This window comes from Aphis gossypii, chromosome 2 (assembly GCF_020184175.1).
Source record: "Aphis gossypii isolate Hap1 chromosome 2, ASM2018417v2, whole genome shotgun sequence".
NCBI lineage: Eukaryota > Metazoa > Arthropoda > Insecta > Hemiptera > Aphididae > Aphis > Aphis gossypii.
The window spans coordinates 76,463,426-76,476,570 of NC_065531.1; the positions used below are offsets into that span (position 1 = coordinate 76,463,426).

A 13,145-nucleotide genomic window follows, 5' to 3' on the forward strand; every position below is an offset into this window, starting at 1 on the left:
TGTGATTTTTATATTTATATTGTATGGATTAATTATACTTTTGTTATACAGTTCACAACAAAGAATTTGTTATTTATTTTATATTAATGGTCTTAATGTCCTACAACTTCTATATATTGGCAGTGTCCTAAGATATTCATTTTAGCTAAATGATAAAAAAATCTAATAATCTAATCTATAAAAATATAGTCCAATGATCTCAACTTTATCAAGATTCACATAATTATTAAGATTAATTTACATAAATAAATATAATAATAAAAAAAATATATAAGTATAATACATTACTATTAAAATTTACATTTCACATAATTATTAAGATTCATAAAATGAAATTTTTGATTTTGTATATTCGTGTCCATTTAGTCTCGACGTTTACGAAGATACCAAGGAATAATCGAATACTTCAAAATCGAATACCTACTCGATAATCGAACAAATAAATAATCATTTTGTAGTGATGCAAATTACTATCTTTAATTTGGTGCAAATTACAAACTCCCTCCAAAACGTCTTGCACTTGACATCTTTAGAAAAATAAAAGCGTGCAATTTAATAACATAACTTAAAATGCTTTTATTACCTATATAAATATATTATAAATTATAATCAATGCTCTCCCCAGTTATCTTAGTTAATAATAATAATAATTTATAAATGTATCATATTATGTTCTTGATTATTGTTTCTTAATAATTGTTGTTTTTTTCTGACTATTTTAAAAATAATGGAAATTTTTACTTTTGACTCGCCAAAGTACTAGATAGATCTAATTTTCTACCTAAAATTATCTATAAAAATATAAACCTAAGACCTTGTATTGTCTTAAAAAGTTATTAATTATTACTGATGAAACAAAATTCACCATTATAAAATTAATATAGAATTATCTCTCCGTTCATAGTTAAAAATGTTTGAACGTTTTATTTCTGTATTAATTGATAGAATCTTAACCTAGCTTATTTTGAAATCTACTGAATATTTAATAATAATCATATTAACTAGTATTATTATACATAGTTTTAAGTCACCTATAATACGGTCATTCGTTATAATATAGGTATATTATACCTATTATACCTACCTACTACATTATATTTTTATTGTTGTACCAACAAATAAATTTAATTAAAATATTTAAAAAAAATATAGGTATAATGATCAAGTATTTTTTCTATAGATAGGTCTACGATCTCATGTATGTGGTATGTTCTAGTGTGCACCTGTTTATTTTTGGAAATGCCCATTATCGTCTTCCGTCAATATAACATGTTTTGCATTATTTTTCTACATTTTAGAATATGGCGACTGATCTATGTTTTACATGATATAACCATTGGATAAATAACAAAAACAGAAGGTCTTTTCTTATGTGGAACGTCTGGTTATCCTAATTAGTCTCCTCAAAACATAAAATAATACATTTACTTTATTTAGATAGATGTAAACATATTCATGTGTATATCTTAAATTGTTATAATATATTTATTTTAGATCATATAATATTTTAAGGTGTTCCGAATTCATAATCATTAAGGTTAAGTATAAATTACAGTTTAAAGATTTTGTTAGATGACAAATTAAAGTTAAATAGTTATAATCGAAATCAAAATGCTGTAGGTACCTATTCAAATTTCAAGTTAGTACGCCGCTATAGGAGAAAAAGAATTCCAAAGATGTTGTAAAGTTAAATTATATGTTATACAAAAACATAGATTTTAAGCGACTTCATAGTTCATATTGGTCTGTAGTAATGTAAAGGAACCTTGTTTTCCAGAAAAAAAAATCATTTTTTGTTAATGTAATTTTTAATGCGATGACGTAATTCAAGTGTTTGTAACACGGTTATAGATGTGGTTTGTAATGATGTAATTTCATGGTAATTGGTAACTGGTATAACCTTATACATGATAACAAATGTTAATTATTATTTGGTGTAACCATTGATTATAGAAAAGACTAATATAATTCTATTCTATAAAGAATTGTATAACACGCAGTCAATGAATACGATTGGATTCATCAGCTACACCTATGGTAAGTATATATAATTTTTCTATGGTAGCAATGTTCTATGTCACTTATTACTAATTATTACTAACTGCAAAATTCAGCCAATCACAGCTTCAATTTTTTTCAGGAAATCGTGTTATCATTGAACAATGTGAAGTTATCCAAAAGTTTAAATATTGATTCTGTCTTATACAAGTTAGTATTTACATCACATTATAAGAAATTAAAAAACTATTTTTTTTTCTTACAAAACGTGTGTTGGGGTTATAGAATAGCAAAAAAATCATATTTATAATCAAATTGATAAAAAAAAAAAAGATAACTGATGATCATTGATAATTTGATAATAAGTATAAGTATTTTATTAGTCAAGGTATGTTAGTTTTAAATACAATAATATAAAACATCATGTTGTTATTTAGTTTTTTAAATAGCTGTATAGTTTACCTGTAAGCTATATGAATTGAAATAGACCTTATACTTTACGTATAACCTATGGTTATTGACCATACCAACACTAAGTTATTAATCATGTTATATATTTTTAACCTAACATAATATTATGCAATATTATTTTGTTGGTACTTAAGTTTGTACATAACCTTAAGTTGGTAACAATTATTACTGTAATTCTACAATAAATGATAATGCATTAATATTATCATTTATAGTTGATAGTAAAAATGCACAAATAAAATATTTTAGTATTAACGTGTATCAATTGAACCAAGTATGGAATTGTTACTTATAAATTATGAATAGTTAATAGAAACACTGATATGAGGGGTTTGTTTTTTTAACAATTCGAACTAGATTTAATCCAATGCATTTGTTATTTATAAGGTAAGGCATTTTTCAATATATTATTATATTATTACTATTTATAACGTTTTGTAGAAAGGTAATATATATTATTTTAATTGTTGCTCATATTTACCTAAACTTTGGATTTGTGTACGACAATTCAGTATTCCTCTGATATTTGCATATATATATATTTATCTGATCCTAACCTTACTTTTTAGATTAGTAAGAGTGATGATTTTGAACATTTTTTACTTGTATTCATTGATATAATATATGATTTGTATATAATGTTTTAGTGCTTTAATTGAATAAATAAGTATTTTAAAAAATATTATTTTGTACTCATAACTCGTAGGCCGTAGTATTATTGTATTTTTTTAATTGTCATATTGATTCACTGTTATTTAACGATTATCGTAATAAGTTATGTTGGTAGTATGGTAATATTATAGTATCACATGTAACCTAACAATTTATTTATTTTTTATAAAAGTTATCTTGTATCCATTGTACATAATTATAGATGTTTTCCAGTAAAAATCGTTTTATATAATTTATTAATATTTTTTTTAAAGTATTTAATTGAAGTAATTAAATAATTTATCCAATTTGATATTTAAACAACCTACTTAAATGCCTTTTTAAACTCATTCAAGCTTTGTTAAACTTATTTATCAAATAAATAATAACGAATCCCTCTCCTGCTATTGAGGTCGAAACATCATGCCAACAGTTTCACATTAAAACTTGATGGTTTGACTGGTAAATTTTTACATAAAAAATTATCTAACAAAAAATCCTAGGTATATTTTTAAAATCTTCCTCGAAATTTATTAGTCCTGGTGCTATGTTCAAAAGACTCCCAATTCTTGCCTTGGCAGCTCATTCTTTCAAAGATACGCGTAATTATATTATCAATACAAACAAGCTTTCACTTTATGAAGTTAATTTCCGATGTCTATTACTTTCCACCAATACCCACTACAATGGTTTCCTTAATCATTCACATAATATTTTGATATTGGCACCACCTAATTATGTCAACAATATTTTTCTCGATTTTATTCACAACTATTTCCCACTTTCATCCTAATTTCCCCGGACGGCTCTGTCGCTCCCCTTTCAGCTGGGTATTTATTCTATATACTGGAATTTCACATCTCCTTTTCTAATAAACTTCCACCCATTACACCGTCATTCACAGCTGAACGCTTCGCCATAACTGATGCTTTTAACAAGATATCTTCCTTACCACCAAATAAATTTCTTATTGCCAATGACTCACTTTCTTGTCTTCAAGCTCTCATCTCTAACGCCTATAATTCACATATTTCTCCATTAATAATCACTATCCGGCAACTTTTATGTTCCTTAACGGAAGCGGGCATGGACATTCAATTTTTATGGATACCAGAACATACTGGTATCGTAGTTAATGATGAATTTGCTGACAAGTTAGCAAAAGCCTCGGCATCTATTAGGTGCCCAGCGAACTCCAAAATTCCATAGTCTGACTTTATCCTCAACTTTGGGACTTACACAACCAACTTATGGCTTAAACACTGGGAATAATTCCTTCCTTACTTCGTCACCTGGTACAAAATATATCTCCAATCATCTCACCGTTACCCTGGTTTCACAACCTCAATCTCTCCAGGAAAAGTATAGTATCGTTCTTTCGTCTCCACTTTGGCCACACTCTACTTCCTTCTCATTCATTTAAACTTTCATTAAATGATTCTCCTCTTTGTACATTCTATAATGACACAATGATTTGTGACATTACCCACCCCATCTTCAACTGATCCAGCCATTCACTCCAACGTAACAGCCTATTATCCCTTTTCGACACCTCTAACATCCCTTTCAACACCAAATATATCCTCTCTTGTTAACAAAAAAACATCATTGATAACATATTATATTTTTTTAACCGTACAGGTTTTTTGATTTAATTTCTTCTCGTTCTTTTTATCTCTCTTATTTTTTGTAAATAATTCGTTAAACGTTTAACATTGAAAATTAATTAGACAGTATGATTTATTTATTTATTTTGGTCAATTTATACAAATACTTACAGCTTATTTATATAATATATAAATAACTTTAAGCGCTAATACAAATTATATGGATCCCTATTAACTGCAGATAGGTACACAGTAATCTAAAAAATTTTGATCAAATAAATAATTAAAAAAATAAAAAGACTTATACAATCATTTTATTTTTTTCTGTGTTTTTTGAACTTTTTTCTCGTACTGAATTTAAATGTTATTCTTCCATTACCTACCAAATTTTAATTTAAAATGAAATTATTAGGGTTATCTAAAAGGGTGTTAGCTATATTATAGTAATAAACTAATAACCATACAAAATAAGTGTATAAATTAGTTGATTGTTTATTAGGCCCAATATGGTGATATTTTAATTGTCCATAAATGGTATAGTTCTGTTGCTTAATTTCTTACCTATGCTTGTGATTTAAGAGATACCACAAGTCTATGTATTTTCTCTGTTTGTGCATTCATTTGCACCATTTTTTTTTGTTCAGCTCTAATACGTGTGCAAATTAACCTATTGTCTAACTCAAACGAATATGAATTGTATTTATATGTCTGGTTTTCCCTAAATTATATTTACATTTTTATTTGTTTTATTTAAAAACAGGTTGTATAAATCCTTTAGTAAGGTAAAAATTAATGTGAGTAACATTTTCAGCTTAATTTTATAATAGTTAGTACAAATATAAATGAACTTCTGTAGATAACAAAAAATAAAAATAAATACATGTATAATATAATATTAATATCAAATAATATAAAACAGCATAAAATATAAAGTAAAAAGGAAATACTTATAACTAGAAGTTGGATTTTGTAGCAAGATAAATCTCTTAAAAAGCAAAAAAAGTATTTATTAAATTTAGTTCTAAAAAACAAATTTAAGTTACACATTAAATTAAATATTAAAAAAGGAATTTATGACCATATATTTGGTCAAGTTACTTTCGTTAAAACTCATCCTATACTTAACTTTTCCACATCAACTGATTTAATTAGTACATACGTCATATTGTAATCCTAACCTAACCTAAACCTTGCAATCGTAATGTTTTCTTATAAGAATATAAGAAGTAACATTTATTTTGTTATGATTTCTTTAATTTTTTTTTTTTTAGGTAATTTTCAATCTTCAAGAATTTTAAGTATAAAAATTACTTTACATATATCAAGAAATAATAAATAATTCAATTTTAATAAGAATATAATACAACTATATAGCATATAGGTATAACAATAGAATTTATATTGCAATAGAATTATTATGGATTATTTCAGCAAATAAATTAGTGACAGATAAAAAAAATATTATATTTATAATATTTTACCTACTTATAAGTTGTATACAAATAATGAAAAAAAAATATGGGCCTTCATTAATTTTATTATGCAGTGATTTAAAATAAAAATATAAAAATAAAGATAAAAAATCATATTGAAAGAATAACATTGATAATATGACAAAACCCTTCCAAGAAAATTTTAATGAACAAATTATAAGAAAAAGAAAAAAATCTCAAAAAAATATGCAAAACACAAAGAGACGTTATGACGCCATGAAAGAACACAATTACTTTCGTGATTCAAAAAAAAAAAGATCTCGATGGCCGAATGAAACAGTAAACTTTACTGAAGAGATAACAAATAATAATGATGAACTTGATTCTTCATTAGATTGGTTCATGGATTTAAGTTCAAGTGATGATGAAGAAGAAGATTTAACAGACATTTCTCTTTCTTTATTATTAAAAAGAGAACTTGAAAAAGACTTACAAAAAAAGGTGAGATTCTGTTTGATTATTTTTAAATGTATTTATATTATAATTTATGTTTATAACTTTTAGTGCAAAAATAAAAAATCCCCAAACGATTTAAATTTGTTACATGAAGACCAACTATATGATGAATTAAATAATAATAATAATCATAATTTGTTAAATATTTCTAATGATACAAGTAATATAATATGTGAAAATCAGTTAATCAATGATGAAAAAGAAAGTAATGTTGTACCACTAGTTTCATTAACTAATGATGCAACCATTATACAAAATCCAAATATTACAAATGGTAAATATCTATAAATATTTTTAACTTTTAGAAAATATAAATTATTTTAAATTTCTTAGGTATAGAATCTCAAATAAAATTGTCTGGTCAACCATGTAAGGAACTTGTTATGAGTTTTGATTTGTTACCAAATGTTTCAGTGTATAAAAAAGCAAGTATTCATCATTACTAGTAATGTGCACAATTATTTTTTGAGTTTATTATTAGATACAAATAATCCAATATTTGGTCAAAAAATACGATCTTCATGTAATAATGTTAATGTTACAAGAGCGTCTGCAAATAATATAATTATTATAAATTATCAATACTTATATATTATATACGATTTAAAATTACAGTGGTATAGTATATTATTGTGACTAGTCATTATAAATTTTTCATAATTAGAGAGAAGCAATGGTCCAGATTTAACTATAACATTGTTTTATAAAATGCTAAAATGCATATATTTTTATTCCTTTTAATAATAATACTCATTAGCAGGCCTAGATATGGCATACCTAAGCATTATTGGTCGGAGTCTACAGAACGGTTATTATTCACCAAGTGTTTGAGAGAGATTTTTTATAAATTTTTTTGATTTATTCTTATAGATTGATACACAATTTTTTATTTAATTAAACATCCATGATATTTAATTTAATTTTTTTTTTATTGTTTTACTATTTTTACTTTAAGTTTAGGTTTATAATCCTATATTTTTAAATAATGATGGATTTTATATAAATAAAAGGTTTATTATGAATTGTTTTTATTGTAACTAAAAAGAATTAAAAATCGTTAGTCACAATTTTTTTTATAAGCGTTTATAGTTCAAATTTTTACGAAATCTGTCGAAAACGCGAAAATTTGCAAGTATTTTTGAAGTTGAAAAATCATAAAATTTTTTTGTTTATAACTAAGGATTAAAAATACAACACTAAGTTTTCCATAAGTTTACCTTCAAGTATCTATAGAGAAAACTCGAAGCATCATTATAGGAAAAAATTTATGTGCGTTTGAATTTTAAATTTTTACGAAATAGCGTAACGACAACGATTTATCCCAAACGATTTTAAATATTTGTTATTATTCAAAAAGTATAAGTCGTAGATACTTGAAAATTTTACCAGTTATTTAGATTGGCATTTTCTTTACATGATTTAATTTTCAAAACATTTTGAGTTTTTTTGAGCTATTTATAGACTCCTAAAATTTTTAATTTTTCTGAAAAATTTTTTTTGAAGTGTCTATAAAATTATTTTGGCCCAATCAAAATACTTGAAAATTTAATACAAAGTTCCTCATAAGTTATTCTTATAGTGATTAAAAAATTATAAGAATACATAGGCACAATTTTTTTTTATTAGCATTTGAAGTTCAAATTTTGACGAAAATTCGTCAAAATTATGAATATTTGCAAATTATTTTGTAGGTATAATTCATAAAAATGTTTGTATAGGTAGCTAAGAGTTGAAAATTTAATACAAGATTTTTCATAAGTTTAGCTTACAATAATTATAAAAGAATTTAAATTTTGGTGTATTCAGGCCATTAAAACATAAACCACCTTTTTCACCAACCACTGGAAATTATATCCTAGGCTGACAAATCATCTTCGTTCAGAATCATTTTTCGTATAGGTACAATGATACCCATCATTGCATTCAAATTTAACCTACCCTAGTCTGAGGTCCACCCCGCCCCCTAATGTACAGCAGAACGGTACCCACTTGCCCGCTTTTTTTTTAATTTAAATTAATTTTTCAAATTTTTTTATTCATTTTTATAAGTAGTTCATGTAAATTTCTAATTATGCTTGTATTTTGCTTTTTTTTAAACAATAATATTGTGTGCTCTTTTGTTGTTTATTAGGAATGCTTTAAAATCTCAGTTCTACTACTATAATAATAATAATACTATAGTAATTTATATTACTATCTTATAATATATTTTATATCAGTTTTACAAGTACCTAGTCATCATAATAAAAATTAAACTGAACTACCTATATGTATTAAATAATGTAATTAATTGTTTCATTACAGAATTGTATAAGTGTTAATAGTATAATGTATATTTAATATTATATATAAAACAAAAAAAATTATCTATTAATATTTGTTATATGAAAATTTTAGGTGTCTCCTCCATTGCAATGGAAGCATTTAATATATTTAGCTATAAAGAATTCTTCTACAGAGAATGTAACTTGTTATGATATAGAGCGTTTTATCAGGTATTTGGTATTTTATTAAATTCAAATATTTTCTTTTATTTATTTATAATATATTAATGTGTTTCTATTATTTTTAGATATTGGTTTCCCTATTATAATAACAGACCATATGTTAAGTTTATTAATTTTATATTAAATTGTGCAGATTCTTATTTCAATAAAAACTATTTTTTTAGTAATATACTTCCAATTAATATGGGTAAAAACAGTACATGGACTGTTAATAATATTTATATAAATACTTTAGAAGAAAATTTGATGACAATTGTTGAAAATAATGAAGATGAAATAAAAGCAGCAATGACCAATCCTGGTAATTTATATTAATACATTGAGAAGAATTAGGCAATACTTTTTTGAAAGCCAATAATTCTTAACAAAAATATTAATATGTAATCCTATTATGTTCAACTTATGTGCTATATATATATATAGCACAATATATAGCATAATATATATATATATATATTATATACACTGCTGTAAACACTGTAATTTGAAATGTTTTATATAATATTTTATTATGTTCATATATCATATCATGGTTTCAGTAGTTGCAATTTTTCAACTCTAAATGTTTAATTTTTTAACTTAAATTGTAACATAAGTCCCTAAGTAAATATTTTATTCAAGGTAACCTAAATATTTTTTTATTACATTTCCTGTGTATGTTTTAAGTTAAATGTACAAAATATAATATATTATCTTATATTTAATTTCAGAAAAATTATCAACAATACTAAATGGATATAGTGTATTTTATTTGGGATTAAGTAAAAATCTTTAAATGAATACTGTCAACTGAATAAACAAAAATTTCATTTGATTATAATCTGAAGATTACCAATAAATGTTTGGGAGTACATTCCATAAAAAGGTACTTGAGTTTTTAATCTAATAAAATAAATTACTAAACTAACTGATAGTGTTATTGGTTATTATTTATTTTAATAGCTAACCAATTATGTAATGGGTTTTTATTTTTACAATGAATAATAATAAACTATTTATATTGCTATAATGCTATATTATATACGTACATTATAATTACTTACCATAATATATTATATTTATATTATTATAAGTATATTCAGTATTTATTACTGATATAATCATATATATGCAGGCATGATGAATGTTGTTTTATGATGCCTATATGGTGGAAATTTTTTTGTGGGTTGAGGTGGTTGGACACATAATAATTAATTATACATACCTATTGTATGTCTTATATCTAGAAACTTGAAAATATTTTATACCTATATAATATCAAAATTATGTACTACAGTATTATACACTTAAAAGATCTACAAAAAAGTCCACAACGGTATATGTCTATCTCTTGGGAATAACCCACAATAACCATTTTTTTATCCTTTACGAAAAATAATGGTTTATTTATGAAGCGATTTTAAGCAATACAGTATTAATATTTATCCAATTAAGTACCTTAAATAGTGAAATACATCGTGCATTTAATATAGAATAGATCAATATTGCCCTTTATATCATGTAATTTAAATTAATATTTTCAAAAATATTACAAATTTAGCGGTTGCTATATAATATAAATATATAATTACCATTCCAATTTAAAGGCCTATAGTTTCCAGTAAAGATTTATTTTGCAACAACTATCGACCACTAATAAATCGCACAGTCAAACTTTCAACATTACAGCCTTAGATATGAGCATTGAGTGTTTTTCACATTGCCAATTATATGTTTCTCTTTCAAGAGTAACCTCTAAAGAAATCATGTTTGTATTGTCTAATGACAAAAACACTGTGAACGTTGTATATAAAAACATTCTGTAGTTTTTACGACTATGATATTCACTAGCTAGAAATTATATTATTTTGAAAATATTTTGCACTTTTTGTGCAATTAATTATAGATCAGTGGTTTCATCAGGGCCCGCAAGCCCTTTCAATGTGACCCGCAATGAATATTTTTTCTTCAAGCATTTTGATTTTGATTTTGTTTATTTTAGATTTAGTATTAAAACGAGTAATAAGTGTTTTTTGTTCGCGAACCTTTGATGTAAATATATATGGCCTGTTGGCAATTGGAGTTTGAGGCCACACTTGTAAATATTTAAAATGTTTGATTAAAAATTAAAAATATTAAAGTATCTAGAATAAGTCAAGGTTCATCATAAGTTAATCATACTACAATAAAAATATTTAAAATAATACTTAAAAGTTATAATTTTAACTATAACATTATATAAGTGTCTAAAGATCAAATTTTATTTGTAAATTAGTTAAAAATTCAAAAAATGTTTTTATTTCTACATCTACATTATAAAAATATAATACAATTTTGATTCCATTTATATATTATGCAATGGCATTTAGATTTTAGATAGTACTGTATTTTGAATGAGTGATCAGAATAAAATTTTCTATTTTTTTATGAAATCAGTATTTTGTGATATTGCAAATTATTATTATTTATTTTCTATTCATAATAAAACATAAAAAAACATTTAGACCAATTTTAAGCAATTTATAGGAGTTTAAAATTCTCAATTATTATTATTTAACATTATAACTACGTTTAGGTTCATTATAATTTTTGTATACATTTAAAATTAAATTTTTCTTATATTCATTTAAAAATATTAAAAGTACAGTCTCAGTTTTAATGTTATATACAGAGCATAGTTTACTCACTACTGTATGTTGGTGTTGACTTAAAAGTTGATAGCAACTAGTTATGTTGTATGAATTAAAATAAAATATAATAATTGTGACATAATATTTGCTATTTGTTTTGAAGTATAGTAGTTGAACTTACTACATTACCGAATACTTTAATAAAATAAAATAAATAATAACAATATAAATATACTAAAATATTCTTAGAAAATTAGGCTTACACTACAGTCCCCCAGAATCGTTTATCTTTGAAAAAAATTATTTATCATTAAATTTAAATTTAAAACAATCATTACAGTGATATATTCAATGAAAAGGTACTATCTATTTCTTAAATCTAGCTAATATGTAAAAAAGCAATCTCCCGATTTCGGTTTTTATAACATTTTAGTATTCTACTATTTTTACTATACATTAATAATGTTTTATTCTATACTTCTTAGATCACCAAAAATCATTTCATTAAAAGTTTACAATTTGTTGAATATTATATACCTACAGTTCAATTGAAAAAGGTCAACTGTACATCAGGATCTATAACATTTTTATATATTTAGAATGTCTTATGTAAAAAATATTTATTTTATATTAATATTGGATGTATTTTTTTTAATTTAATATTTAACTAAAAAATCTATTTTGTTGAAGAGTTTTATTAAAATTGCGATAAAAACTAATCCATACCTATACACTATGTTACAAGTTAATTGCCATCAATTGTAACCCTTTAAAATCAGCAGAAAATTTATTAATTTGGATAGTTCAATTAATTTATTACTATAATAAATTATAAGTGTAGGTAGAGAATGCTATGTTTGATTATATTTGTGTTCCTAAATTATAAACTAGGTATATTTAGTCATTAAATAAGACGTTTATTGTTATTAAAATGATTGCTTAGTATTAATAGTATACGAATTAATTAGATTTATTTTTTATTGTATTTTAACATTAAGGTAGAATGTTATATCAGACTTTTTTTTTTTTATCTATTATATTTAATATATTTTAACTGACTGTTATATTTCCTAATAAAGTAAAATTATTTTATAAAACTAAAATTTTCATTTCTTATTTTGACATTATGTAAAAAAAAAAAAAACGGTATTTACATTAACATACAGCAAAATATTTGTATTTTTTTATAACTAGTGTTTGAAATGATATTTTTAATTGTTAACATAATTTTTGGTTCAGTTCATTAATTTGTTAACAGAACACTAAATTGCTTGTATTGTCTCCGTCTCACAAACATAAAATCTGAAGACTTCAGATGTTAGTCATAACTAAGAAATTAAATTCTTAGCACAT

The 13,145-nt window shown here is 23.8% G+C and overlaps 1 protein-coding gene across 3 annotated transcripts; it reads left to right on the forward strand.

Moving 5' to 3' along the window:
- The first annotated feature begins 1,912 nt into the window (after nt 1-1,912).
- On the forward strand, nt 1,913-12,875 carry LOC114124723 (uncharacterized). Of its 3 annotated transcripts, none has more exons than XM_050202049.1 (9): nt 1,913-2,037; nt 2,141-2,856; nt 5,999-6,661; nt 6,725-6,950; nt 7,010-7,101; nt 9,074-9,171; nt 9,348-9,484; nt 9,894-10,048; nt 12,278-12,875. In XM_050202049.1, exons 3-8 carry the CDS (start codon nt 6,338-6,340, stop codon nt 9,956-9,958), a joined length of 942 nt encoding a protein of 313 aa, XP_050058006.1. In that variant the 5' UTR covers nt 1,913-2,037; nt 2,141-2,856; nt 5,999-6,337; the 3' UTR covers nt 9,959-10,048; nt 12,278-12,875. The 3 variants fall into 3 exon arrangements, with proteins under 3 accessions (XP_050058006.1, XP_027843872.2, XP_050058005.1); XM_027988071.2 differs by having other exon boundaries at nt 9,249-9,484; nt 12,278-12,874; XM_050202048.1 differs by having other exon boundaries at nt 2,141-2,208; nt 9,249-9,484; nt 12,278-12,874.
- The last annotated feature ends 270 nt before the right edge of the window (nt 12,876-13,145 follow it).

Excerpts from the sequence above, each read along its gene's own strand:
- LOC114124723 (XM_027988071.2), top strand. The coding sequence starts at position 6,338 with ATGACAAAACCCTTCCAAGAAAATTTTAATGAACAAATTATAAGAAAA. Across the intron at positions 6,662-6,724 it reads AAAAAGACTTACAAAAAAAG|TGCAAAAATAAAAAATCCCC; the intron begins GTGAGATTCTGT and ends TATAACTTTTAG. Across the intron at positions 7,102-9,073 it reads ATGTTTCAGTGTATAAAAAA|GTGTCTCCTCCATTGCAATG; the intron begins GCAAGTATTCAT and ends TGAAAATTTTAG.